The sequence below is a fragment of the Lagopus muta genome, chromosome 1 (assembly GCF_023343835.1).
Source record: "Lagopus muta isolate bLagMut1 chromosome 1, bLagMut1 primary, whole genome shotgun sequence".
Taxonomy (NCBI): domain Eukaryota; kingdom Metazoa; phylum Chordata; class Aves; order Galliformes; family Phasianidae; genus Lagopus; species Lagopus muta.
In genome coordinates, this window is record NC_064433.1 from 45,214,834 (window position 1) to 45,242,391 (window position 27,558).

A 27,558-nucleotide genomic window follows, 5' to 3' on the forward strand; every position below is an offset into this window, starting at 1 on the left:
ATTTCTATAGGTATAGATATGTAATGCTATTCCTGGCCTGTATTTATTTCACATAATGCAATCAGGCAACAGCACCAGTTGCTCTAAAAATAAATCATTGTATTTTTTTACTTGAACTGAAATAAAGGCAACATGCACCAACTTCACTGTTCTGGACAATAGCTCACTAAACTTCCCACATGTATGCAGAAAACAAAACTTTTGCTTAAATATGATTTTGTAAATTTCTAAAATAATCACATAAAGGCTCACAATGACATATATTATGTTTATCATTATTATGTTTGGTTGTAACAGTATATTTTATTAAGAGTAATATACGCCAAGATAATACAATAATATGTACCAAAAGCTCAGAATATCTACTATTAGAAATAATGATCTAGAAAATATGACATAGAATAATAAAAAAATATTATTGAAAAATGTGAATCATCCAAATAATTATGTGAAGTTAAAGTTTTTTTTCTACTTCCTTGAATAAGCAACGCGCATTAACAAAAAAATAGCTACTCTTACACATTGTGTAACTTTCTACTGCTGACTTCCAAGCTGCTAAATCTCCTAGTCCAAGGTCAGGCTATCACTCAAAACAACTTCTGTCAGCTGCTTTTGCAAACCTCAATCAGCAGACACTTTGACCTTGGAGTGAAATATTCTGGCAAGTGAGTAAAAAAGTAATATAAATGGAATGTAGAGGCAACGATGCAAAAAAGTGTCAAAAACCATACTGTACTGCAATAAGAAAAGGCCAAAAACTGAAATGCATTGATCTAAAAATACAGGAGGTCATCACCAGATTATTTCAGCTCTCCCTTTGTTTGTTGCCAATGGTTAATTCCTAGAACAGTTTATTTTGATCCTCTGAGCACTCCCTGACCAAACACACAACAGAGAAAGTGTTATGATAAGGATTCATTTGGCTATTCAGAAACTATATATACAAACAGCAGAGTTATTTCCCTGAGATGATTTCTATCTATAGCACATGTAGTAGCTCAGAATTATAACAGCAAACACACATCAGGAGAATATGAACAAAAATGCACCGTCACATTTGGCTTCAAGAGAGATTTGGGAAAAGCTTCAGAACTAATTTATTTCTTGGATTAACCTATACTTCCTCTCATTTAATGTTTGCCTTGAGAATCTTCATGAAATGAAGAAAATGCACAATAGTTTAAACAAAGTACATCACTGTTTTTTTCACAAACTGGAATCTTAATATTAAATGCCTAGCAGTTAGCTTGTCAAACACAGATAAAATTGAATTAATTTCCCTGTTCTATCTCAGATTTTCTTTTCTCACATGCCATAGAAAAATACAGACATTTTACCTGTCTCTCTGTTCACTAATTTAGATGTCATCTTTAGCTTGGGCCTCTATGTTTTCATGCATATAGCTAAGCATTGTACTTTTTTAGTATGTTTTTAAGGTGTGACTTTCAAGCACATCACTAAAAACCTTGCTCAGACTTTCTTCTTTTCATGATGGGAAAGGATGTACAGGACTTTTGCACAACAGTTCTTTGTTATTGCTTTAAACTAGCCTTAGGCTTGGCTTCTTTATTAGAAGAGCCACTCCAGCTTCCTGAGATTTGAAATGACCTTTGAATAAGAGAAATTGTTTACCTTTGCAATCTGTACAGTAAGCCAAAATTAGTGCATCCACAATAGATATATTTGCAGATCCCTGGAAGTCTTTCCAAAACAAGCTCTATCAATTGATATCTACTTCAGTAGAATGTACACATATACTGGAATAAAACATACCTTCATCGAATAAAGAAAGAATCACAAATTTTAGGCACAGTATCTCATTGAAGAAATAGCTGCATCTGTTGAAAATCCCTAATGGACTTGTAGGTGTCCAGCTGCTGCCTTAGGTACTTAAGACTATAAAGCAGATCTGAGAAGCTGTTGTGTTTCAACTTAAACCTCTTAGGAACTCAAGCATCTGTATAGCAACCCTGCTGCATCCGCCTCCTCAAAGACCAGTTGACCCATTCACTGTGTAACAATACATAACAATACAGCCATATCTCAGATTGTTCACATAATATTACACATTTTACTTGAAAAAAAAAAAAACAAAACACTACAAAAAGATCATTTCTTCCGTATAATATATTTTCTGGAAATTGGCTGAAATTCACCTATACGCCTAGGAGTATTTCCTTATACAAAGAAAATGAAAAAAACCTCTTGGGAGCATTCACACTCACAAACACACAAAAAACAACAACAACAAACCAAGTTTGTAATATAACCTTGGCACAATTTATCTTCAGAATTTGTCACCGAAACCTTCCATATGTTACACCAAAACATGTTGAGAAATATCACCATGAACTCAAATGCAGCCTTACAAGAACCTGACAGTTGTGCAGTTCTCAGTAGCTGCCATCCTCCCTCATGCTGATCATTCTTTTCCCTTCCTCTTACTACAGTACTCAGCACCAGCTCAGAAATGAAGCCAGGTACACTTCTCAAGTAAAACCAGAGTATTTTCTTTCTCTGAGCATTCACTTACATTAAAACTCTTCCAGATCTGCATTGAGAGTATCTGAAAAGACCATCAGCTGTTTGTCAAAATGTGTAAGCTTCAGCTACTTTCATAGAATGGTTTGGGTTACAGGGGACCTGAAAGATCATTTAGTTCCAACCACTAGATGATTACTTTGCTAATGTATGTTTTAGAGTATTAGAGACCATTTCTGTGTTTAACAAACTTCGTATATCAATTAGTGATAGCAACAGTACTACTAACCTTTCAATTGATAGGGAGCAGGTAGCCCTAAGATTCTGTTTGAACAGTTAAGATAGATTTATGTACAGCATCTGAGTCTAAAGACACTCACTAACTAGTAAGCCACAAGCAACTGTAGCAAACAGCCCTAAAACAAAAAGCACAGAATAATGGGAAGGAAATGGTGACAGTATAATCTCTCATAGCTGCCCATGAATATCCTGTACTCTCATATCCGTCTCATCAGTTATAGGTTTAGACAGGTGCCACACATTCTGACAGCAATGAACTTGCATGTCTGTTGCCCCTCTTCTTCCTTATGAGGTTAGTTATTTGAAATGTACGTTACTTCCAGCAAAAAGGGCTCCTCTTGTATGTTTAGTACAAATTCTTCCTTTTCCTCCTCCCATTGAGCAACTTTCATCTCATTTATAAAGTATAATGTGGCATTCAACAACTCGGTTCACTTTTTCCAGCTATCTGATGGCTTTTAAGGACCTTTGCAATATCTGATTCCTCTATACCACATGAACAGCAAACACTGTACTGCCAAATAAGACATTTTGTTTCTATTGCTCCTTGATTATGTCTTCCCTGGCTATTTCATGAACTGAATTACTCCACAAATATCAGTACACTGCTGCTACTGCTTCTTTCTTTAGCACTGCTACTCTGATAGAAAACTGTAACTTAGACTGGGCAGTGTGGATAGAGCAGACATGAACCCCCACTTCTAAGTCTACTGGTCCATAAATGTTCAGCATTATTTTCAAGTCCCATGTCTTCATTATCCTATCAGCCTGAAATTGCTAAGCAGTGACCTAGAATCACTTCAACCCAAATCTTTTTTTTTTTCCTTTTCTAAAAGCATCAAGAAAGATATCATGTAAATTTAGATCTTTGGTCTCTGAGGTCTTTCAAGTTACCCTGTTGGTAACACAGCACCCATGCTTGCCTCTTGCATACAAAAAAGAAAAATCTTTAATCATCCTAATTGAGGTGTACATCTGCTACAAGCATCCTAGGAAAGGATCTGAATGTGCACCTCAGAATTACTTGCAGAGAACAAATTTTACTGTTATACTAAAAGGGCTCAGCAGACATTACCTAAGCCCCTGCCCCTGAAACCACTGCACACTCTTCCTGTCTAACTTTATTGTGATCACACAATGTTTTCCCTCCTTTGTTCTTTATAACTTCACTGTAGTTCACACAAGTGCAAGTGACACAGCAGAGGTAAATGGCAGCTTGATGACTTAGCAACAGAGATTTTCCCCTTTCTGACTCAAGCATAATCTTGGTCCCATAACCATTACAGCAGATGTTTCTGATATGAGTTTTTACTAAATTAACTCTTTGTGGGCCCTTCTTTGACTTAATTTCTGAGGGACCTTCCTCATATTTGACACAGATTGCTATGACCACTCTGCTTGAGTCAATGGATTTACCTAAATTCCACTTCTTGGAATACTTTCTGTGCCAGCATTCCTATGAGACCTTTATGTTGTCTTGTTTCTCTCTGATTTTACCTTAATTTAGATTGCAATCTAAATATTCACCCACCGATGACAAATTCACTAGTCTTCCAATTAATAAAATCCTTTTTTTTTTTTTTTTTTTAAGGTATAGGGACATGTAATTCAAAGAACTGTGATAAGGTCTCAAATTCATTCAGTTAAGTATGCTCAATTTTTTTTTTTTAGGAAATTCTCCTCTCGTGGCTGCAATTTCAATACTCATCCCTTATTGTTTTGCAAACACCAAAGCTTTTCTCTGTAAACATTAAGGCTTCAGAAAAACTGATCATCTTTCTGAAGTTAAAAGCTCTATTCATTTAACTAGAAGTCCTTTAGACTACTGGGCCCACTAAACATTTGGGAGACTAAATGTTAGGTGAAGACTATCTTTGGAGTCTTCTCCAGAACAGTAAAATATCAATCAATATTATAAACACAAAACACTGAAATAACATTCAGAATATGATGGTTGCTGCTGTTCTTCACTATGGCTCTCCAGGGGATTTTGCACTGGATGTTGAAAGGGTCTGAGCTGTCCTCCCTATACTCAACTTCCCTCTGTTTATAGGAGGGAGAGGATGTTGGACCCTGTTGAGCTCTGACGCAGGAATTTTAGCTTGAACATTCTTCACTGGCTGGTCAGCTACACCCTACTTAACTTCCCAGCAGTTAAAACTTTATCTTTACTTAGCTCTCTAATCTTTCCCTTTGGGAAATGACTCTGCTCCATTTCTCTCATTGTTTTCCTTGACTCCAATTGTTCCTATGGCTGCAAACACTGATTCAAACTTGCTAATATTACATCCAGTCTACCATCTGCTAACCAAATGTTAAGGGATGCACAAAGTTTTACTCAGGAGTCTCGTTTATTGCTTCTCGAGCACTCCTCAAGCTTTTAGGTACTACTGCTTCATAAGGGCACGTCCTACCTCGGCCCTGAGTTTGAATATCAGCCCTTTGGGATACAGCACCACCTAGTGAAGCAAAACAGCTCAGCTCCGGGGGACTTGTGGACAAAGCCAGTGGCATAAGCAGCCTTTCCAAAGGCTGTGTCAGTCAGCTGGAGTCCATGACAGGAAGCGCTCTGGTTACTGTGGCAAAGCACAGACGAAATCTTTAAAAGCAGTGGTAAATGCTCTCCAAGCCAAGTTCTCAAATTTCAGATGTTTTATGAAATGTGTCTCTGTACCCAATGATTTCTAAATCCCAGCATCAGCGCCTTCATGCCTTGTCTTTTCAGGCTTTGTTTTCTGCTTCCTCCACAGAAATCCTAGGAACTCAGCCCTTTGCTCCCACCTAAATGCCATTGTCTTCCAAATGACTCTGTGCACATGAGCAGCCTCTCATGGCTCCTGGTACCATCCTCTCCATGCCATGTGATTCTGGTTGGATGGTGGAGACAGCTCTCAGAGGGTAACAGTATGAAATCGGTGTGTGAAATGAATCAGATGCATTAGTCAGAACGTAATTTAAAATTGTGCACGTTGCCCATAGCGTTTGAGTGATTCCTATGTCATTTTGCTGGCCTGCAAAATGCATTGTTTTCTGGTTCCTCATGCTGATGCTGCATCGTTCTCTTACTATGAGCTATGGGATGCACCATTCAGGTGCTTCTTTGGCCCTGTACTGTCCATCCTTTGTCAGTCCTTGTCACAAAATGGCAGCACACCCATCGCTCCTCAGCTTTTGCAGTTAAGGATCACATCTCTCATGTCCAGGAATGCAGACATCGCCTGATTGCCTTCCCCTCCCTCCCAAACGCCTTTACAGTAGTGCCTACAGAGAAGCTGAAAGCACCCCGGTTGCCATGGCCGCCTCCAGCAGGGATGATCGACTCGTGCAGGTTGTTTCCCAGCGTGCCGCCGTTGTTTTTACAGGCAGATAACGCTGTTCAGAGGGCTAGCACAGAAGGGCTTTTTTGCTCTTTTCTCCGTGGCAGCGCGGGAAGCCTGCTATGCGATGCGATCAGCAAAGTTCAAAGCAACGTCCCGAGCCAAACATCCATTTCAAACAGCGCCTGTAAGCCAGCTGCCGTATGGCACCGCTGACACCGGGGTGCCGTGACGCAAAGCCAGGAATCGCCGGGCCAACGGGCTGCTCCGACCGCCGGAACTGCCTCCGCCGGGCCCCGCCGGGCCGCCATCTCTCCGCCGCCGTTGCCTGGCGACGCCGCCGCGTCCCCTCCGCGGCCGGGCCGGAGCATGGCGGAGCCCACAGAGCCGCCGCCCCCAGCTCCGCAGCCGCGGCCGCTGCCGGCTGCTTTCTTCGGGGCCGTGGCGCCGGGCAACCCGGTTGTGGACAGCCTGGATGCCGAACTGCGGGACGTCCTGGGCTTTCTGCGGCGGCTGAGAGGCACAGGGGAGGCCGAGCCGCAGCGGCACGAGCTGCACCGCCGCGGGTAGGGCCGAGTATCCCTTCTGTTCTTCCCCGCTGTCCTCGCCGCCCCCCTCCAGCCTCACCCCTGCCCCTGCCCCTTCCCTGGATCCCCTTACAGAGCACCCACGGGGCAGGGGGCCCTTCCCTGTCAGTTTCTGTAGTGGTGTGGCAAACCGCTCAACCCTTTTTAGCTTTGCTTTTTATTTTTGCTTTTTCTGCTTTATTATCATAGAATCACAGAGTCGTAAGGGTTGGAAGGGACCTCTGGGGATCTAGTCCACCCCCCTGTTAAAGCAGGTTCCCTGGTTTACATAGGAAGGAGTGCAGGCAGGTCTTGAATCTTTCCAGGGAAGGAGGCTCCAGCACCAATCTGGGCAGCCTGTTCAGCCCTCTCACCCTCACAGTAAAGCAGTTCTTCCTTCTATTTGTAGTTCTGATGCAGTTTGCACCCATTGCCCCTCGTCTCATTGCTGTGCACCACTAAGAAGAACCTGGTCTCCTCCGTTCTTGACTTAGAGATATTTATAAGCATTGATAAGATTTTCTCTCAGCTTTCTCTTCTCTAAGCTGAGCAGCCCCAGATCTCTCAGCCTTTCCTCATAATGGAGCTGTTCCAGGCTCCTTCTCTTAATGGCCCTCTTGAAAGAAGTTCTCTCTCTTTCTTGAACTGGATGTGGCCTCACCACAGCATAGAGGAGGATCACTTCTCTTGACCTGCTGGCCACGCTCTTTTTAATGCACCCCAAGATACCATTGGCCTTTTTGGCCACTAGGGCATATTACTGCTGGATCGCAGCCAACTTGTTGTCCACCAGGACACCTCAGTCCTTCTCTGCGGAGCTCCTCTCTAGGAGGTCATAACCTAATTATCTTTTCGTAATTAAAATCCTCTCTCTCAAACACAAACAGCTCATGTTTCTGCACTTCCTAGCATTTAACACTGTAGGAAGAAAACATGAGGTGCAGTGGCAGTTGACAGTGCCACTATTGGCTGTGTTAGAGCTGCTGGAGCTTTTCAGCAGGGAACCCCTCTTGCTGCTCCAGAGCAGTTGGCAGCCCACCAGCAAGGTGCAGGTGCAAGCATGGTGTGGATGGCATGCACATGCATTGAGAGCTGTGCCTGTAGCAAGGCCAAATGAGGACAAGCCCACACAGCTCTTTTTGTGCATGTGTCTGCATCTATTTAGGTATATTTTTATACCCATCAATGCAGGCAGAACATATGGCAAGTGTATTTGTGCATATTTGTTTGTTCACATACATGCATATCTGTGGGTATGCATAAGTCTAAGTTTTCTAATGCAGCTAATGTAGAGCAACTAAAATTGGAGAATGATTCACAGTTCGTGCATATGTCTTATAGAGACTGTGCATTTTCTCATGTAGCTCTTCCTGTGTATTTAGGTACATTATGACACAAATGTTCAACTGCCTCTTCTAAACTAATTGTTAATTTTCTACAGTTATTATCTGAACAATGTTCTATTCTAAATTTACAGATCTTTAACATTAATATGAAAGTCTCCCAGGTTATCAAAATTTCATTCAAAAGGAGCACAGCAGCTGGCTGTAAGGGTGGTTAGATTATCACTATGTGCAACTTCTGTCCTTACATATTTTGCTTGGTACTTTTTGAGATGCAATCCGCAAATGTTTCTTCTCTAAAGGAGCTGTACACATTTTAAGTGGTACTCAAATTCGGCAGTCTATGATTTGTCTGCACTGGAGATCTTTTGTTTTCTAAATATACTGGATTTCTAATTTGTCTATGTGGTGTGTTTGTCCATAGGTCCAGGCCTACGTCTGTCACACAGATAGGAGTCTTTGGGCTTTTGTCTCTAGTGTTTTTTATATTGCTTCAGCAACTGATTTCTGTGCTTTGGTAATTTTAAGCCTTTTATTTACAGCTTCAGACTGTTTTTTGCTTTAGCTGATCTGTATTCTTAGTTTGAAAGTATTCCCTGCAGGCCCCTCAAAGGAAGGAGTGCCACTCAGCTGCTCCACACAGCACCAATTCAGCAGAAAACTGCTGATAATGAATACATCCATTTTAACTTCTAGTTGTGAGTTGGGCATGCTGAATCTGATCTGTTTGCAGATATAATGCAAGTAATCCAAGTAATTGGTTTCTGCATCCAGTGTCTCCAAGCCATACTTTACTTTCTCCTGTGGAGTATTTTCATGTGAGTAGGCTCTATCTTTTTAAAACTGGTATTTTGTAGATGTTTCTCAATGTCCCTGCTGGCTCAGCTGATATGAGAACATTTCCCAATCTAAAGAATTTTGCAGCATTCATCACGAAGACAAGAACTAGCACTACCTGGGGCTTGATTCCAGGAGCTGCTGATAGCAGTGATTCATGCTGGAACTTCCAAGGCATTGAGAAAGTTACACAATACCAAACTCCCCATGGCTCTGCATCTTCTAATATTCTTTGTATGTACAGCAGCAATGCAGAGATGGAAGGCTGTAGTTCTGATAATCAGCTCACACACTCAGGTAGCTAGCAAATTTACAGATATTTGATTGTGAAATTTCTGCATTGTTTTTCCTTTTCCTCTTATTGCTCAAGTTTGGAATATGTGCTTCTTGCAGAACCTGCCATAGTCTCGTGGTTTCCAAGAATTTCTGAAGGTAATAGCTGTTACAGATGGTTTCCTAAATGCTCTGAAGGTTCTTGCTTTGTCATTTGTCAAGCTACATTTTTTGGCATGGGTTGGTGATCAAAGTGCTATTAAAGGAGCAAGAAAATGAGCTTCCACATGGCACAGTTTAGAAGACTGTCAGTTTCATTGTTCCAGTGCTGTCAGCCTTTGATGTTGATAAGTTAATAGTAAGGCCATAGGTTAGGTACTTATAATGTCCTCATGTAAGAAATAAAAACACTGAATATTTGCCTTGTACTGCAATTATGAATATTTTCCGTCAGAAGAAGCAGTAAAAAGATTTCTTTTTTCCATCAAGTAAATGAGAAGCTGTTTTAACTCATTTATCTGAGCAGTGGGGTATCAGAGAATTTCTGTGACCTATTGATTTTGTTTCATATTGTGTGGTTTAGGTACCCTCATTCAGTATGACATTTTTTGATCTGTATCAGAAAATCCTTTACTAATTATAGTAAAGACATTTCACCCAGAAATAAATCCTCATGGGCCTTACCCTGTACAAAATATTATGGATTGAGCTTTCAGGAAAAGACTTTTATTATTCATAGAGTGGCTGGAAATGAAGAAGTTTTACCTTTGAGCCTGAACAGCCCAATTTTTCTGAGAATTCACTTGTTGCTCAACATGTTCTTCTGGAGTTCTACAGCCTCTTTAAAAGAGAGACTTATTAGCTGTTTGGAAAGCATCTTGCTTTCCTTTGTTTGTGTAAGAGAAACATTCCTGTGTCATGCACTCACTTCTATTTAGTCACGACATTGTAGCAGATAGATTTTTACCTTAATCTCCCCATTGATATTGACAGTCTAGTGAGATTTGTCACTAGTTTATTGCTGCAATGAAGAATCTCACTCGTTAATAGAGTATTCAAAACAATAAAAAATGGAGATGACCTTCTCTGGGGGTTTTTCATCTGATCAGTCCTAAAGGGTTTTGTAAACTTACCTTCCAGACCTTTTTCTACAGCCGTTACTATCAGTTACTTTACTGACTGATAATTAGCTTTCTTCTTCTCCCTCAAGTAGTGTCTATCAAACTTCTAGTATTCGGGAATCTTTTTCTGAGCTTCTTCCCTTGGTAGTCTAGGGAGCCCTGCTCAGAAACTCAATGGATTCCTTCCTGTGGAGCCTCTGGCTGGACTGGTAGTCTTCTCTCAGTATAAGAGATCAATAGCCACACAGGTTTTTAATTGCTTACAGATGGACCATGAGAAATACAGACCCCATTTAGAAGACGTTTTTTACTATACAGGGCTATGATTTTCTTTAAAGACATAATGTGCAAGAAGATTTTATTCAGGTTGTTGCTTTTGGCCTGATTTATGCTTTTATTGCATTTTCTCTTTAGAATACACCTCTAGAATGTCCCATTTATTTCTTTGCTGTTTACTTTGAAGAACTGAGAATTGTGCCAAGATGATACTTTTAGGAAAAAAAAAAAAGTGTTGCAATTCTTTGGTGTAGAGATCGTTTTGACAAGTTGCTCATACAGCCATCTGTTTCACCTTGAAATGTGAAGGTGACTTGTAGCTTTCTGTGTGGGAAAATTGATGTTTCTGGTTATGTTTTTTTTTCTTCCTATCTTTCTTTTACTGGGAGTCTTATCAGAAGATAAAATGAAAAGCTGTCTAGGAAACTGTAAAAATGAATTTGAAGTTCCTGAATGTCAGAAAACAGCTGAAGAAAGTGTCTTGCATTCTAGCCTATCATCACTATCTTAGGAGAGTGAAAAGGTCCTGATATCTCACACCAAAAACCTCAAAGCTGAGATAAATTCAGCTAGAAGGTTATTTTCAAACAGTAATTCCTCTCTTTCCAGTTGTTTCCCTTTCTTATAAATTGCTACCTATGAATAATTTAGCCTGTGGTTTCACAAGGCAGTCTTTGCTGAGGTTCTTGTAGAAACAATTAGTTAAGTGATTAAATGCAGGAGATGCCTGGCACTATGTACACTGTCAGTATTGTTAATTCTGTAACAAGATTCTTCACAGCAGTCTGTCTGATCAGTTATTGTTTTCAAGCTTGAATATAGATTACTTTAAAAAATCTAAGTCAGCAAAGTAGTACAAAGGCACTAAGATGTCAAAGGCAGTCAGCAGGAACAACATTCCTGGAGTCAATTGAGGATAACTTTCTGGTTCAGGTATTGGATCAACCAGAAGCAAAGTGTCACTGGTGTCACTGGACCTGGTGCTCACCAATGCGGAGGAGATCATTAAAGAAATTGAGATTGGAGGCAGTTTGGACTGTTGTGACCATACCCTGGTTGAGTTTGTGATCTCAAGGAGTATGGGCCAAGCAAAGAGTGGAGTCATGACCCCGAACTTCAAGAGAGTGAGCTTCAGGCTGTTTAAGGAATTATTAGATGAGGTCTCCTGGGAAATTCTCCATAAGGACATGGGAACAAAACAGAGCTGGCAGACCTTTAAGGACACCTTTCTGAGTGTAGAAGCGCTCTCTGTCCTGCATAAGAAATCAAGCAGAGGAGGCAGGAAACCAGCATGGCTGAGCAAGCACCTGGTATATACTGATATGAGGTATATTGGTCAGAAAAGGTAGTCAAAGGAGTGTGTACCCCCCCTGATAAATGAGAAGGGAGAACTGGCTACAACACACGTGGAGAAGGTAGAAAGTACTCAACAAGTTCTTTGCCTCAGTCTTCAATTGCAATCAGGCTTCCCACACCTCTCCTGTTCTTAAACCTCTGGGTGGGAGTTGGGGATGCAAAATCCCTCCCACTGTAAAAGCAGGGCAAGTTTAAAACTGTCATGAGGCTGAAAGTGTTCAAGTCTATGGGGTCAGACAACATGCATCTCAGTCTCCCTAAGGAAGTGTATGCCCAGGTGGCCAAGAGGGCCAACGGCATCCTGGCCTGCATTAGAAATAGTGTGACCAGCAGGAGCAGGGAGGTGATCATCCCCCTCTACTCAACACTGGTGAGGCTGCACCTTGAGTACTGTGTTCAGTTTTGGGCTCCTCACTACAGGAAAGATGTTGAGGTCCTGGAGCGTGTCCAGAGAAGGGCAACAAAGCTGGTGAGGGGTCTGGAGCACAAGTCTTATGAGGAGCGGCTGAGGGAACTGGGATTGTTCAGTCTGGAGAAGAGGAGGCTCAGGGGAGAACTCACTGTACTGTACAACCTCCTGAAGGGAGGCTGTGGTGAAGAGGGATTTGGCCTCTTCTCCCAGGCAACGAGCAGGACACGGGGTAATGGCCGCAAGTTGTATCACAGGGGGTTTAGATTAGACATAAGGAAGAACTTGCAATCCATTAAAATACCAAAGAGTTTCTTCGAAGCTTCTCAAATTCTATCTGAAAAGTGGGACACTCTTTTACTCTTCTTGTTTCAACATTGCAAAGGAATTGATATTAATACATTCCAATAAGTTTTCTTGTATGAGACAATTCATCCTTTCTAAAAATCTGCGCAATAAAGGCTGTTGACAGACATGAAACCCAGAAATGTCCTTGTCTGCTTGTTAAATCTAGCTTTAATGATCACTTGTTTTGAAATATTAAGAGGTTCAAATACACTTGGAAGAAGGAGGTTTTCACAATTTGAAGCTTTCTTGATTTGTTTACTTGTTATGATGGCTCTACTGCCAGTTTAATCTGGAACTTTTTTTTCCTTTTTTTTCTTTTTCTTTTTAGAGCAAATACTCTGTTTAAGATTTGGACCAAATACAAGCCTCGACTGCCAGACTGGTATTACAATGACAAACTTCTGAAAGTTGGTGATTCCCTTGCTCAGATCAAAGTAAGTCGTAGCGCAACAGAAATGGTTCAATCCCAATTTTTGTTTCATTATGTTTCTGTGTTATTTTAATTTTTAATCATATTTCATAGGAAGCTATTTAGAAAGTTGCAAAAACTTCTGCAAAATAATGCCAATGAGAGTGGGTAGTTCATAACTCTTAATTATTATTGTAAAATCTCCCCAATTTTTTTATGTATTTGCTGTATCTGCATTTTCTATGCACCTAGGTTGCTTTTTAAAAGTTTAACACCCTGAATCTTTATATGGTATTTGTTTGTAGTGGTGATTTGGTACACAGAAATGTCAACTCAGTGCTTAGTTAAACAAAAGTGAATATAAAGAATTGTCAGGGAGGAGGGGAACAGAGAACAAAAATCAGATTTCAGTTACACAGCTGTATGTATTAATGGTGCTCTTGCATCTTGAAAAAAGATAAAAAATAGATTAAAAAAATTAAAAAATAGATTAAAAAAGATAAACAATAGATTAAACCAAGTGGATATTTTTTTATAAATGAAATGTTAAATATTACCAAAATGTCAGCATGATTTCATTTGCTTTATGTTTGGTATTAAGCTTACTATTAACAAATGTAATCTTAATATATTCAAGTCTTTATATTGTTTCACTCTGCGTGATAAGCATCTGAGATTGTGTCTTGCTACAAACCTCACCCTATTGTTTAAATAATTGTTTTGTGAGTTCCTAAATAGTTGTTGTAAACTTTTTAAGATGAAATGTTATTTGGATTTTTATGACAATATTGAAGAAAAAATATATTTGGATTTGTTTCCTGTTGAAGAAATGTGGTATTCTTCTTCTGACCACACCAGCAAAAGAAAAATAGGTAATTGGTATTGTGTTTAAACTGAAGATAATTTTTAAGATCACCTTATAGACTTTTCTGTTAAGAAAGCAGTTAAATGCCTATTGTCATGCTTTTTATTTTTATTATGCTACTGTTAAACATTTATTCTCTACACAGATTCCCCCTTTTCACCTAGGAAAACAGCAGGCATCATTGGAAAAGCATCAAGACATTTTGATGAGTCAGTTTTTGGAGGAATGTATCCTCTGGAACGGTTCTCCTATTATGTCCTTTGCTTATGGAGTCCAACAGGGATAAATGCTATTGATGTTACTTATGGACAGTGTTTATATGGTCATACTTGGCTATTGGGCCACCTTTACTGAAGACCTGGAGAAAGAAATGGCAATCATGTAAATGTTGCAAAGTCTTACCTGCCCTAGAGAATTGCACTGTAGTGGCCTGCCTCCTAAATAGGGAGCAGTAAGCTATAGCTGAAGTGTAGCAATGCTGAACACTCACTGGTAGGTTGAAAGCATATAGAAGAATTTGTAACTGTGGTACTATTATAAACGAAGATAAAGGCTCATGGTACAGGTTTAGAACTATTCACAGAAATTCTCATGGAAGTTCTTGAATAACAGCATTACTTAATAGCTCCTTCATTGCCTGGGCAATTCCATTCATATTTTCTTCATATTCACATTTTCCTTAAACTCTCATAGCTTCTGGGCCTAGGAATTGATTTGAGTATTATGCAGTGATTTTAGTGCTGGGAACTGCTGTTCTCATAATGCAGTCAGTAAAAAGTTATTCAAATAAATCAAACCTTACCGTCTTTGTTTTTCATTGACTTCCCATAGCATGACTCAGAGATGGTAGTTTGGTCCTTGTATTCAAGGGGCTTCTTGGCATGGCCCAGTATTGCCTAAAATAATCTAGAAGCTATCACAGATTAATTTCTCTGTTGTAATGTGGTGTTCTACTTTAAAGTTTTTAGTGTCATAGAAAAATTTGTCATGCTGGCTAGGCTAAGACTTTGAAATGAGCCGTCCTCAGAACTCCCATTTTTAAGTGCTTTGCTTTGACATTTTTACAGATTTAGTTTTCATTGTATCCATGTTTTTCTCAGGAGAAAAAGGGAAAAAACATGTGATGGGTGTTAGTTACAAATTTCAGTGCATTATGGGAAAGACAAATGTGGTGTAGCAGCAAGTTCTGTGATAAGCAGGCTAGAGTCTATTCCATAATGAAGCATTCTTTTGGTCCCTCTTGATTCTTAGCTGGAAACTGCTGACAGTTATTTTAAAATTGAATCTTCCTTTATGTTCTGTAATGCTTAATGATACATGGTCTTCTAAAATGAGTTATTGGTGACTGAGCACCAACTTAACTTTCTCTCCTTCAGCTGTTTATTTTAATGCTATCTCACACTGAATTCCTTTCTATTACACATCTGCTTTTAGGACACACCTAAATTCATTATGTTATATGTATTGAAATTAGATACCTGTTAGTCATCATACTAATCAGTACTGACTCATTTCTTTACCCCCTCCCTCTGCCTCTATCTGTCTCTTATCTCCAGTCTTACACGTGTATTTTAAACTGTCTGGGGGAGGAATCACATTTTATCAGTTAGTAGCTGAAGCATGGTTCTGATCCATTAGCACTCTTGTCACAACTGTCCGTGGAAAGTAAAAGTTTCTGTTCATCACCACTTCTTTTTCACAGCAAAGGTAATAGGGTCGTGCGAGTAAGATTCCTTAGACATTAAAATATTCAGGGGAAGTGTTACTGTGGGAATTTGAATGGAAAATAGTATTTATAAGGAAATACTTTTGGATTTTCTGTGTTAAAACATCAAAGGACCTTTTTCTACAATTACAAATTAGCTATTTTTGTTCTTTATAGAATTTATTGTGATTGGTGTTTGTGTGGTCTAGCATTAGTGAAGTTGGTAGAGAAACCTCTAAATAGTGCTTGCTGTAGGAAGTGACAGAGGTGATTCAGTAAGTAAGTGGCACTTGGGCAGCTGAGTCAGAGCTCGCTGTCTCAGTAGGTATGATGTTAGAATGGATCAGAGTTCTGCTGGGGAGCTGAGTGCTGCATGACACAGAGCTCAGCATCCTGTTTCTTAATAGTTCTTAAAGTGTCAGTTCGACTTCTGCTCTGTTAATGTTGACCTCTTTTCCATTTGTAGTTCCAGCATTCACTGGCTATGTTTTCCTTCTCCTGCATCTTATTTTAAAAAAATGAGCTTTGACACTGGGGAAAAGGGGGAGAGAAGTGATATCTGCATATTTTTTAAAAAGTTCTGCTTTATGACATTTCTCAGAAGTGTAGCACTATTGTCATTACTGTTCACAAGCTGCAGGATATTCCAAGAATTTTGTTTGATTTTGACTTGATTTTGTTATTTTGATATTAGCCTAAGATCATACTCTACACTTGTTCTCTAATTTGTTATACTGTAGCAGAAATGCTAAGCCAGGGCTTGAAGCAGTGATTGAGCACCTGGCAGGAAGGTGGGGCCAACCCAGGAGAGCTCAGGTACATGCAATGCACCTGAGTGACTGGAAGGGGTGTAACCAGGATGCACCCCTTCTCAGACTTTATTGAAGGGTTAGCAGTGGAAGCAGGGTGATTTCTTGGTGGAGATCCCTATATACCTGAGGCCTTCTGAAGATAAGGAGATCCTTTCTTTTGTTTCTGTGTCCAGAGCTGTTGTATTTGAGCAAGTCCTCACTTGCTGCAGCCTGAGACTTTGCTATTCTGCTGTTATTGCTGTGTTTTCCATCATGTTACAGTGTTGCACATATTTATGACTAAAATTAACAAACTCTCTAATCATGAACTCTTCTTTTAAGTATTTTAGCCTTTGTATGCTGAGGGTTTTCACATTTGAAATAATATTGCTGAATGTTTGCGTGAAGCTTTCTTGTTTTACTTCCAGCTGATCTCTCATGTTGATAGTTCTTAGGTAAATATAATAAAATGACACATTGTATAGAAACAGATGTAATATGTAAACTATAGAAGTAACTTATTCTTCATTTTTCAGGAGTATAAGTTGGCACTTACACAGTGCTATGGAAGATACCTTCAGCAGTTCTGTTCTGTAAATCCTGATGATATCACAGATGATGAAAATCAATTTAAATCCACCTTTTTTCCAAATGGTTTCAAGGACAAAAATGCATCTCTTACGGTAGGATGCCGATTATCTTTCTTGTCAAAGACATTCGGTTTCAAAATAGGTAGAGTGCTTTATCACCCATAAATGTGGTTCATGTAACTCAATTAATTAAATATTAATATTAATGCATCTTTCATACCTTGCATGTACAGATTACACAGACTTAAGTCATATGTACAATATGAACATCCAGAGAGGTGTACACTTCCAAGAATGAATAAGTGTTTATGCTTTTATGGCATAAGCCAACCTCTGTTGATGCTAAAAAGGCAATTTTCTCTGAACAGGTTTTGTTCTGAAATAGTTACTAATAACCACTGTCAGAATCAGGGTATGGATCAAAGCTGGTAACTGTCTTTTAATTGTTGTGGAAGTTTCCGTATGGTGTGATCTAAGAACTGGTCAGAATGCAAGAGAATCAAAACATCATATTATAATTTTTATCATATATATGCAAGAATACTCCTGAGAGCAGTGCTGCATTACTATCAATAGATTATTTGCTCAGTATGAAAAAAAAAAAAAAAAGTTTTTTAAGTGTTCTAAACTCTTGGGGAGCTAAATGACCTCGAGCTTATGTTGATAGTTTTTTGTATTAACTTTCTTTTTGGGGATAGGCGTCTGCAATTTATTGCTTGCTATTCAAAGAAGGAAATGTTTCAGTTGGTACAGGGGGAGTGCTAAAGACATACTGGATTCTATCTTAACCAGTGCTTTGCTGAGAAACTATTTTCAGTACATGGTGGATATTTTGGAAAAAAAAAAAAAGAAAAAGAAAAAAAAAGTAATGCAAGTAATGGAATAGATTGGCCAGAGAAGCTGTAGAAGTCCAGTCCCTGGAGGTGCTGGAGGCCTGTGATGAAGATGAACAAATTACATCCCAGTCTTCTGAGTACAGTTTAGTCTTAACATTTCTTTCCTCAACTATTTCAGCGTCTCACAGACTAGTGCATTTTTACCTTGTGGTACAGTAGAAACCGATCCAATCTAAGAGTAAATTGACCTAATAGCTTTGGCTCTTTTTCCATAGTGTAATTCTCATTTAAATGTCATGCTGATTTTTTTTTTTTTTTTTTTTTTTTGCTTTGTTTTGTGCGTGTTTGTGCACACTCAATCTTTTCGTGCTCAACATTTTATGATACTTTACTGATGTAAAAAATGTGTATCTATTTTAAATATGTGCATGTGTATTTTACATGTGTTTCCATGTGTTTCAGTTCCATGCTTTGCAAGAGAGGAATGTTTGCGTTTATCAGATGGTTTGTAGCAGTGACAGAAACCTTCAGAAACAAGAGTCCCTGCAGACCTGTTTGAAAGTCTTGTCATCATTACGACTCACCATGCAAGTGGCTCTACCTCAGCAGAATTTGTGTTGGCTTATCTACAATGGTATCTTTGCATTTCTTTGCTAAGCAAGTCATCTTGGACATATTTTTAAGATCAACAAAGGAGTTGAGAATAAATCTCTAGTTAGTTTTAATTGTAGCAGTGTATTTTTTAAAATGTTTCTTGCTCTAAAATAACAGAGTTCTAAGTTTCTACAGTGTGCTTTTTATCAAAAGGACAGTCAGAAAAATAATAGCTGTTTCATCATAGCTGTGGTTTGAGTGTATTAATGAAACGAAATCTGAGAGTGTACAATAGGCGTTTTGGAAACTGAGATTAAAAAAAGCTCAGAAGAATTCCTATCAGTAAGATATTTGTATTGATGATTTTTTTTTTTTTTAAAGGGAATTGCAGATGAAAGAATACAAAATGAAATCTTTGTATTCTTTAAAAAAAACGTTCTTCAAGTTTGCAGTTAATAACAAAACTCATTCAGAAATTGCCACATAATATTACCACATTTACAAATTAGAATATATCTGTATATGATTTTAACGTGAATAAATACCTGAATTAGGAAAATTTTGAGGCAGAAAATGGAGCTTCTATGGACTAAACACAGGGAATAGTGTATCAAGATTTTTACTTCAAGACTACCAAAATATTTATGTACTTTGAAAGATCATTCTATTTAGTCAAAACTTTGGACTATCATGTTGTTCTATTATGGCCAGTTATTGTAATATAAATTGAGGGTATAATCTATATTTAGTTTAATTTATCAAAAATACTGATATTTATCTGAGCTATAAATGGTTGAAATTCTTACATGTGTTTTCCTGGGCCTTATTACCTTCATCCTATATCCTATCTAAGATGTGTTTTTGTTTGTTTTGTTCTATGGGTAAATAATTAAAATATAATCACTTGTTATTCTTAAGTTCAATTATAGCTCTCTGTACCAAGCCTAGACAATAAGGATTTTTTTCCTCTGAATAGAGTTAATGTTAGGTAATAAATCTGCCCAGTTCCCAAGCACTTTTCTGCAATTTCTGGCAACAGATTTTGTCTTACTACATTTGATTGATTAAAAAAATGAATCTTACAAGTGCTTGCTAAATTCTTATTCACTGGGATAATAACACCCTTCAAACTCTTACAATTGGCGTTGTGATGCCTCCTGCTGCCACAGGTGTCCCTTTCTGAACAGTCATACAGACAGAATAGACTTTTTTCTTTTCCCTAAGATTGTTTCCTAAGAACTGCTGTGTCTTTTATACTTCTAGGCTTGTTTTTTTTTGTGTGTGTGTGTGTGTTTTTTTTTTTGTTGTTTTTTTTTAAGCAGTTTTGTGGCATAGTCTAAATTAAGTAATTTTTTTTTTTGACAGGATTTCATTCATAAATGACTCTGATGCTTTTGAAAATTCTATTCACAATCAGTTTGCTTCATTTCACTTATCACACTGACTATCAAACCGAATTGTGTTGCTGTCTCCCAGGACAATGCCACAACAAACTATAAGATTCCTGCAAGTTAAGCTGTGAGGAGAAGTCAGCCTATTAAATTAAAAAATAAAAAAATTGCATCTAGGGATTAAAAAAACCAACTGTTTCTCTTATCAGTTCATTTAATAAAAAAATCAGTGAATTGAATTTTTATATTCAATTCTTTTATGGCATTACTTTATTATGTAGTTACTTTTAAAGTTGATATTGCTTAAGAATTTGTTGGTTTCAAATTCTCTAACTTAAAAATAGTAAGAGAAAGATTATTTGGAAATACCAACCAAGATATTAGGAAGTTCCAGTTAGTTAACATAAAATATTTCATCTAGGAATCCAGAACTTACTTGTTCCTTTATTTTATTCTTACAGGTACAATTCATATTTATACCATATGCAGACATTTGATGATGATAGGTCAGTCTGCTCAGGTATGGAAAACAAACAGAAATATTTGAAAATTGCACAGATTAGAAAATGCATCAGTGTCTTGCATAGCACTGTAGCCTGACTTAGCTATTTTATTGTCATTGCAGTAGTGCTTGTCACACTCGAATAAGCAGTCTAAATGGCAGAATGGCCAATTCAAAAATCTCTGTGCCTTGATGCCTCTGTGTCTCTTCAGCTGTGGAATGGAGCTCAGCACAGTGTCTCGCTGGACACTGAGATGGAGTGTTTGACAATTTTAGAGAGCTCTGGATGTTTATTTATTTATTTATTTTTTTCCCAAGCAACTCCATCAGAATCCAGGGATTGTTTTTGTTTCTTAAAAAGTGGAGATATGCTGACACCTGGTGGATAGATTCTTTTTTTTATCTGTTGTTTATATCAGTTGTTCACTGAACAAAACCTTTTTCTCCTTGAATATCCTAATAAAAGTGAGTTAGGACTTCCTTTAACTTTTAATCTTATTGTACAGGATCCAGGGAGACTAATTATTGGCATTTCAGATTATTTTCATTTATGTAGCGCGCTCCAAAGTAATGTCTCATTTAATTCCATGGTAGCTACACTAGCTGCAAAGAGCTCAGTAACACTCTTTGACAGAGCAAATTCTCACAAAATACTTTTTAACTCAGTCACCACTCTTAGCTGTAGGTTTTTGCCAGGGATGGATGTGCATGCCATGCCAAAAATTTGCATGACTGTCTGAAATGTGACTTCTCTTTTGCATTGCTGCTGCTGCTGCTGAAGTGCACCACTCACTGCCTTACTGTGCTCACATCCATTGTTTGATCTCCATAAACATCTAGCAATTGTCAGTGACTATCAATGGGCACCATGTTTTCCATATGGAGGAATTCAATTCCACAGCTTTACTTCATACACACTTTTCTGTCAGAATCCATTCTGTCAGGCTGCCCCTCTGCTGCCATCTGTTGCACAGCAACAGAAAGTAAGGTTGCTGTAACATTCAATCTCTACTGCCATACCATCAATATCTGCCTTGCATGTAACGGCCCAACATAATAAGCACTTGTCTGTTAAATATCTGTACACTGATTTAGTTTGGGACTAAAGTTGTGCGTATTTAATGCACCTCGTGGAGCGTTGCACCAAACAGAGTGGAAGGGAAGACCAACCAGTATAGTAGGGCTAATTCTTTAAACAGTGATTGCTACAATGACTATGTTAGGAGAGACAGATAAAACTAAGAGCTGGCAATGTGGTTCCATAGTTATAAATTGATCTCAGTGCAGGCTGTCACCAAAGAAGGCAGACTCCATTGTGTCACAAGTCAGCTTGCTAATCTAGTTGAAATGTAACTTAGAAAAACAATGATCACTAGAGGTGGCACAAAACAGAGAGAGAACTCTCATAGTAAGAGTAGACGAGAGAGAAGGATGGCACCACTGTCTGGTGGCTAGTCTATGGTGAAGCAGAATGGCAAAGTAGCTCAGAGGTTAAAATATAATGCTTGCCCCTAGCTACAGATGGAAAACAATAATAAGCAGGAAGATTACTCTGTAATCAACAAAATATGTTAAAAATCAATATGAAGTCTGTGCCCTTTTTTTTCCCTCTTTGAATTAGTCCTACCAGGAGAAGAATTCTCCTTACCTGACAGAAAGTATATTGATATAGTAGAAAATGCTACTGTCAGTAGCACTTATCAGTATATATCAGCATTTAGCAGTATCAGTTTGAAACTGGATTTTTTCATTACAGGTGCTGGAATATCTACTGTGGGCCAGTATATGTATGGAATTATCCATTCCACTCTTATCTGTACATTATTTGACATGGAGAGCCACGCTATACGCGGCAGTTTGTCAGTGTTATTTTGACTGTCAAGCCGGCATTCATGGAGAGGTATCTTGATTTGTCTATTTAAATATGCCAGCTTATCAGATCATATGTATTTAGAATTCTTCCTGGATTCCAAAATTTAACTGCAGTATGGAAGTGTTTTGACATGTAAATGAGTAATCAATTAAATTAATACGTTGCATTCTAATACTGGTTACAGATTTCTAGCACTGAGTGGTGGCAAACCCCAATATAGATGTACAAAATATATTTTGCGAAAGTTTTCTTCTTATTTTCAATTGACTTTCACTGAACTCCTCTGCTGTTTCCCAAATTCAAGAATGATGTGACTCTAAAATTACATACCTGAAAACAGAAAAGGAAAACCTAGTTACAATTTTGATTTTTGTACTTTGGACAGGTATTTGCTCGCCGTGGTCTGATTCAAATTGATGAACTGAAGCAATTAGAAAATATCAGTTCTTCACAGAAAAGTTCAGAAACAGGAAAGATTTTTAGAGAGGCGACTATAAAGGTATAATTCTGCAAGTAATTATTAACAGTTACAGAAGCTAAACAATCTCTGTGCAGAGGATATAACATAGTTACTTGCGTTTTTCTTTTGCTAGATGTCAGTAATGATTTTCAAAAGAGCAGTATATGAATCCAGACGAAAGCCAAAAAGCTATTTTCGACCTAAGTTAAGAGCTAGCTTAAAAGAAGCACAAAAAGTAAGTTTAACATTTTGTATAATCCTTCTCTTTGCTTATTCTTCGTGGGTGATGAGTATGTGATATAGTTCTGCTTAATGCATATGGTGCTATTTACAAAGAGAAAGTATTAGTCTTTCAGTTTTGTAATTAATGCAGTTAATCACAAAAATGCAGAATAAACTTGAAAAAGAGAAAAAATGTAGCAATTCTAAGAGAACTACTGATTTTTGTACCTTTTTTTTTCCTTAGCATTAAAACTAAGAAAAATCTTACTCAATTTCATACCAAATGTATGGGCTTTTGCCCTGCTGTGTTCAATGATGATGAAGGGATACCTTGAAAAAAAGTTGCAGTGGTTTTATTTTTATTTATTTATTTTTAATTTGCTTATTAAGACCGTTTTTCTAAAAGATGCCATTAGTTAGAGAAAGGTATTCAGAATACAAGGTAGTAATTTAAGGAAGTAACAAATTCCCCTAAATACTATTCTGTCTTTGTGCTCTTTACAGCCAACATCATAAAATAGGTAATCCACTGGCATAAGTATTATAAAATACTAAGATGATGATTTTTGGTATGTGATTGCATTGTTCCTCTTTTTTTCATTTAAAGAAAATTGCTTTTTGGTACAAGAAAGGCTGATCAGAAGTAATTGAGATTGCTCATTTGATGCTGTCTAATGGCTAATAAAATTATAATGAAGTTATACTGATATGTTCCAGGTGCAATTTGATCATGTTGAAGACTTTTTTTACATAACTTATTCATTTAAGCTTCACAGAAGATTGTCTGATACCTCAGTTTTGAATCACTGACTTGAATCATAATTGATATTGAATTGCTGTGTGGACAGAACAATCATTTTGTCCCAAGCTTCACTTACTAGAAGTTTCCTGGATGGGGGAAACCTCTCAGTATGTTCAAATATCTGTGATTTGCACATATGAAGTTGCTGGTTAACCTTCTTTAGGTCAACTGATTCTAGAAGACTTAAGTACAACTGAATGGAGATCATGTAAAAGTTTTGCTGAACGATCAGGATGTTGGGAACTCAGCATACTCTCTTACTGTTTGTTCATCGGGCATTCACAGTGTTATTGTGTCTGTCACAAAGGAGAAGCCTCATATCTCTGATGTCCATACTCTGGAAGAATCGCCACTAATTAATTTTGTTCTGTAGTTTCTGATTGATTAACAACATTAACATTAACGTGACGCTGACAACAAACTGTTAGAAATTGTACAGTTCCTCCACCAAAATTCTTTTGCTTCTAAAATGTTCTCTGACAGTTCTCATGAATTTATGCAAGAAGCAATAATATTGAATTTTCATATTTGTTTCTGCATGTGCTTAGTAGTGTTAGAAGATTTCTTAACTGTTGTAACATTTGAAAGCACTATTCTATACTTATTTGAGAATATTTTGTGGATTTATTGTGTCAAGTAAATGCGAAAATGTAGGATGTTTATTTTTGCTTGATGTTCTGACTTTAAAAAACATTTTCCTCTTTTATTTATAGAACATACACAGGGGTGGTATAACAAGTAGAGCAGTTACATTTAGAGCTCATTCCAGCATGTTATAAAGCGCTTAATTCTTGAATTAGCAAAGAATTAACACTCTTCCTTCTAGCATTTGTGCAGTGCAAATTATTTTTACACTTAAATCACCTTGAAAATAGAAACAGGGTAGTTATATTTATATATTTTTATTTAGCTTTCACTTTAAAGGTTCTTTTCCATTAATACAATGCTTGTTTTCTAAACATGAAAGAGCAATGGTTAAGTGAAATTCTACTACTAGTAGATTAATTACCATTCTACTCTGCATCTTAACAAAAGTATTTAAATGAAACCTGCAGTTTGAGATTAGCCTGCTCTAGGGTATATGTGAAGTATGTTGCTTTCTACTTGCACAGATCTGATTCCTAAATGGATTTGATGAAAATTAGTCCACAGATAAGTTGAATACATCAGCACGGTATATTGAATAGCTTGCTGTAGTTTTGTATAGCTTGCTTCAAACATTGTTATGAAGATTTAGGGGGAAAAAAACAAGAAGTGTTGAAAATTTATTTTGGAGTTATTTCTTTAGGAGAATGTCAGAATCCCAGAATGGCTGAGCTTGACCTTTGGAGGTCATGTGGTCTGACCCTCCATTCAAGCAGTGACAAACCCAGAACAAGGTGCCCAGGCCCATGTCCAGGTAGCTTTTGAAGATCTCCAAGCAGGAGATGGCACAGCCTCTCTGGGTAAACCTGTGCTAGTGCCTTCTCATTGACAAAGTATTTCCTGATATCCAGATGGAATCTCCTATGTTCCAGTGTGCGCACATATGTTTTGTCCTGGTTCTGGGCACACTGACCAGAACGTGCCTTTGTCTTTGCACCCTCCCTTTGGATATTTATAGACACTGGTAAGATCCCCTTGAGCCTTCTCTTCTTCAAGCTGAAAGTCCCAGCTCTCAACCTTTCCTCATATAAGAGGTGATTCATCATCTTGGTGGCCCTTTGCTGGAGTCTCTCCAGCGTGTCCATGTCTCTCATGTACTTGGGAGCCCAGAACTGGACATAATAGTTCAGATGTGACTTCACCAGTGCTAATCATAGGGAATGGGTTACCTCTCTTGACCTGATAACAGTACTTTGCCTAATGCAACCTTGAATACCAATAGCCTGTGTGGCAAGGGTACTTTGATGACATGTTAAATCTGATGTCCACCAGAATCCCTAGGTCATTTTCTGCCAATCTGCTTTCCAGCTAGGTGGCCCCCAACATACATTTCTGCTTCCATATGAGGTTGCTCCTCACCAAGCTCCTGTCAGCCCATTTCTCCAGCCTGTTGAGGACCCCCTGGATGTCAGCACAGCCTTCTCATATATCAGCTGCACCTCCCTGTTATGTGTCATCTGCAAACTTGCTGTTGGTATGCTCTGCCCAACATCAATGTCATTAATGAAGATTAATGGATAAGCCAATCCAGACCCAGCAATCATCTCTGGAGTACACTGCTGCTAACAGTCCTCCAGCTAGACTTTCTGCTACTCGCCACTACCCTCTGACTGGCTGTTCAGCCAGTTTTCAATTCACCTCACTGTCTGCTTACCCAGCCCATGTGTGAACAGCTTGTTTATGAGGCTCTTATAGGAGACTGTGGAAGGCCCTACCAAAGACCAGCTAGACAATAATCACTGCTCTCACCTTGTTTGCAAGATGAGTCATTTTATCATAGAAGTTTATGAAATCGGTCAAGTGTGACTTCCCGTTGGTGATTCTATGCTAGTTACTCCTAAAGATTTTCTTGGCCTTGATGTGCATGGATTATTTCCATTGACATCCAGTACTAAATGCCTTTCTGTGTTTGTTTTGTGTGTTTTTTACAGCATCAAAATAGTTCCTCTTCCTTTGGAAAAGACAAATAGTATTGATGAGGTTCGCTCATTATATAAGTTTATTTGGAAACAAAAACAGCCTGCCAACTTTAATACTTTGAATACTATTTAATATTGAACAGATCAGTTTTATTTTCATCAGATACAGATCTCAGCTTTTCTTTAAGCATTCACTTGGAAGCAAAAATATAAGACGTTAGTGCAGGAAAATGAGAAGGAAATTGCCAAATTTTTGTCTTGTTAAATGTGCCTAGAAACCATTCAGATGTGTTTTTATGTGGGGAAGCGCCAAATAAATGGAATTGGAATGTTGTTGGAATAATAAGCAGCTTTTTCAAGTACTGTCAAGTTTCTGATTTATTTTGTGTCTGGTCACTGTTTAGTTAGGAAAATTAATAATCATGTATAAAGAATATGAAATAAAATTTTAGATTATTTTCTTATATAGATCTCTGATTTCTTAATTATCAATAATGAAAATATATTTTTGTGTGTTCTGGACTGTATTTTATGTTATGCTGCTTGCAAATGTACTAGTCAGTGAAAGTAATGCTTTCTCTGCAGCGTAGAACATCTTAATCTTTCCCTGATTTTCTGTGAAGTATGTAGAACTTGATTTGTAATGGTCATTTGTATCATTATAAGGAAAGATCTGGATGGCTTTGAACTATGTGACGTCTTTCACTCATAATTTCTACTCCAGTGTTTTCTACATGAAATAGCATGGAGAAGTGTGTGATTGCAAAGAAATTATAGAACTTCGTAAGTACTGTACTCACTTAGCATGAGGTTTTCTATGCCTCTGAAACACAAAGTTTGTAAAAATAATGTATTTTACCATATATTTTTTAATGTTTTAGATAGTTCTTTCTTTCTGAGAGACAACTGTTTTGAAAGAAGTCTTGCTTTTTTATGTGGCTTGCTTTAGATATTATAAGGCTCACATTACTTTTTCTAACACAGTTGCCATGGCCTCGCACAACTACTGAACAGCTGCTGATGGAAATGTTTGATGGTACTGCAGCTCAATTCCTTGCCATCCTGGAAGCTCTGTCTGATAGCAGTAGGCGTGTGCTGCACCCTACTCCACCTGTTCCTGATGAACCTGAAATTCATGATGTGATTTCAGAGCTTTTTTTTGCAGGGCTGGAAATCCTCTCAGGTAACAGCATAAAGAACAAAAAAAGTGTTGTGAGGAGCACAGTCCTCCATTTTCTTAGTTTTTTCCTTGCTGTGAAAGAAAGCTTGCCTGAAGGCATATATTTTAACTAGGAGAAGAAATGGAAGAGTGGCTGGGTGGCAATGT

General features: G+C 38.0%; 1 protein-coding gene across 9 annotated transcripts in view; it reads left to right on the plus strand.

Annotated features, from left to right (window-relative positions):
• Positions 1 to 6,442: 6,442 nt before the first annotated feature.
• CFAP54 (cilia and flagella associated protein 54) overlaps positions 6,443 to 27,558 on the plus strand; it is a 106,656-nt gene continuing 85,540 nt past the window's right edge. For 6 of the 9 annotated variants that reach the window (XM_048940891.1, XM_048940890.1, XM_048940893.1 and 3 more), the window contains exons 1-9: positions 6,443 to 6,664; positions 12,956 to 13,061; positions 16,934 to 17,080; positions 18,286 to 18,457; positions 20,270 to 20,328; positions 22,067 to 22,210; positions 22,569 to 22,682; positions 22,777 to 22,878; positions 27,216 to 27,414. In XM_048940891.1, the coding sequence (XP_048796848.1) occupies positions 6,468 to 6,664; positions 12,956 to 13,061; positions 16,934 to 17,080; positions 18,286 to 18,457; positions 20,270 to 20,328; positions 22,067 to 22,210; positions 22,569 to 22,682; positions 22,777 to 22,878; positions 27,216 to 27,414 (1,240 nt within the window). In that variant the 5' untranslated portion in view covers positions 6,443 to 6,467. Of the gene's footprint in view, positions 6,665 to 12,955; positions 13,062 to 16,465; positions 16,853 to 16,933; positions 17,081 to 18,285; positions 18,458 to 20,269; positions 20,329 to 22,066; positions 22,211 to 22,568; positions 22,683 to 22,776; positions 22,879 to 25,840; positions 27,015 to 27,215; positions 27,415 to 27,558 lie in introns of those variants that run through there. The other 3 variants (XM_048940894.1, XM_048940898.1, XM_048940908.1) reach the window with 3 other exon arrangements.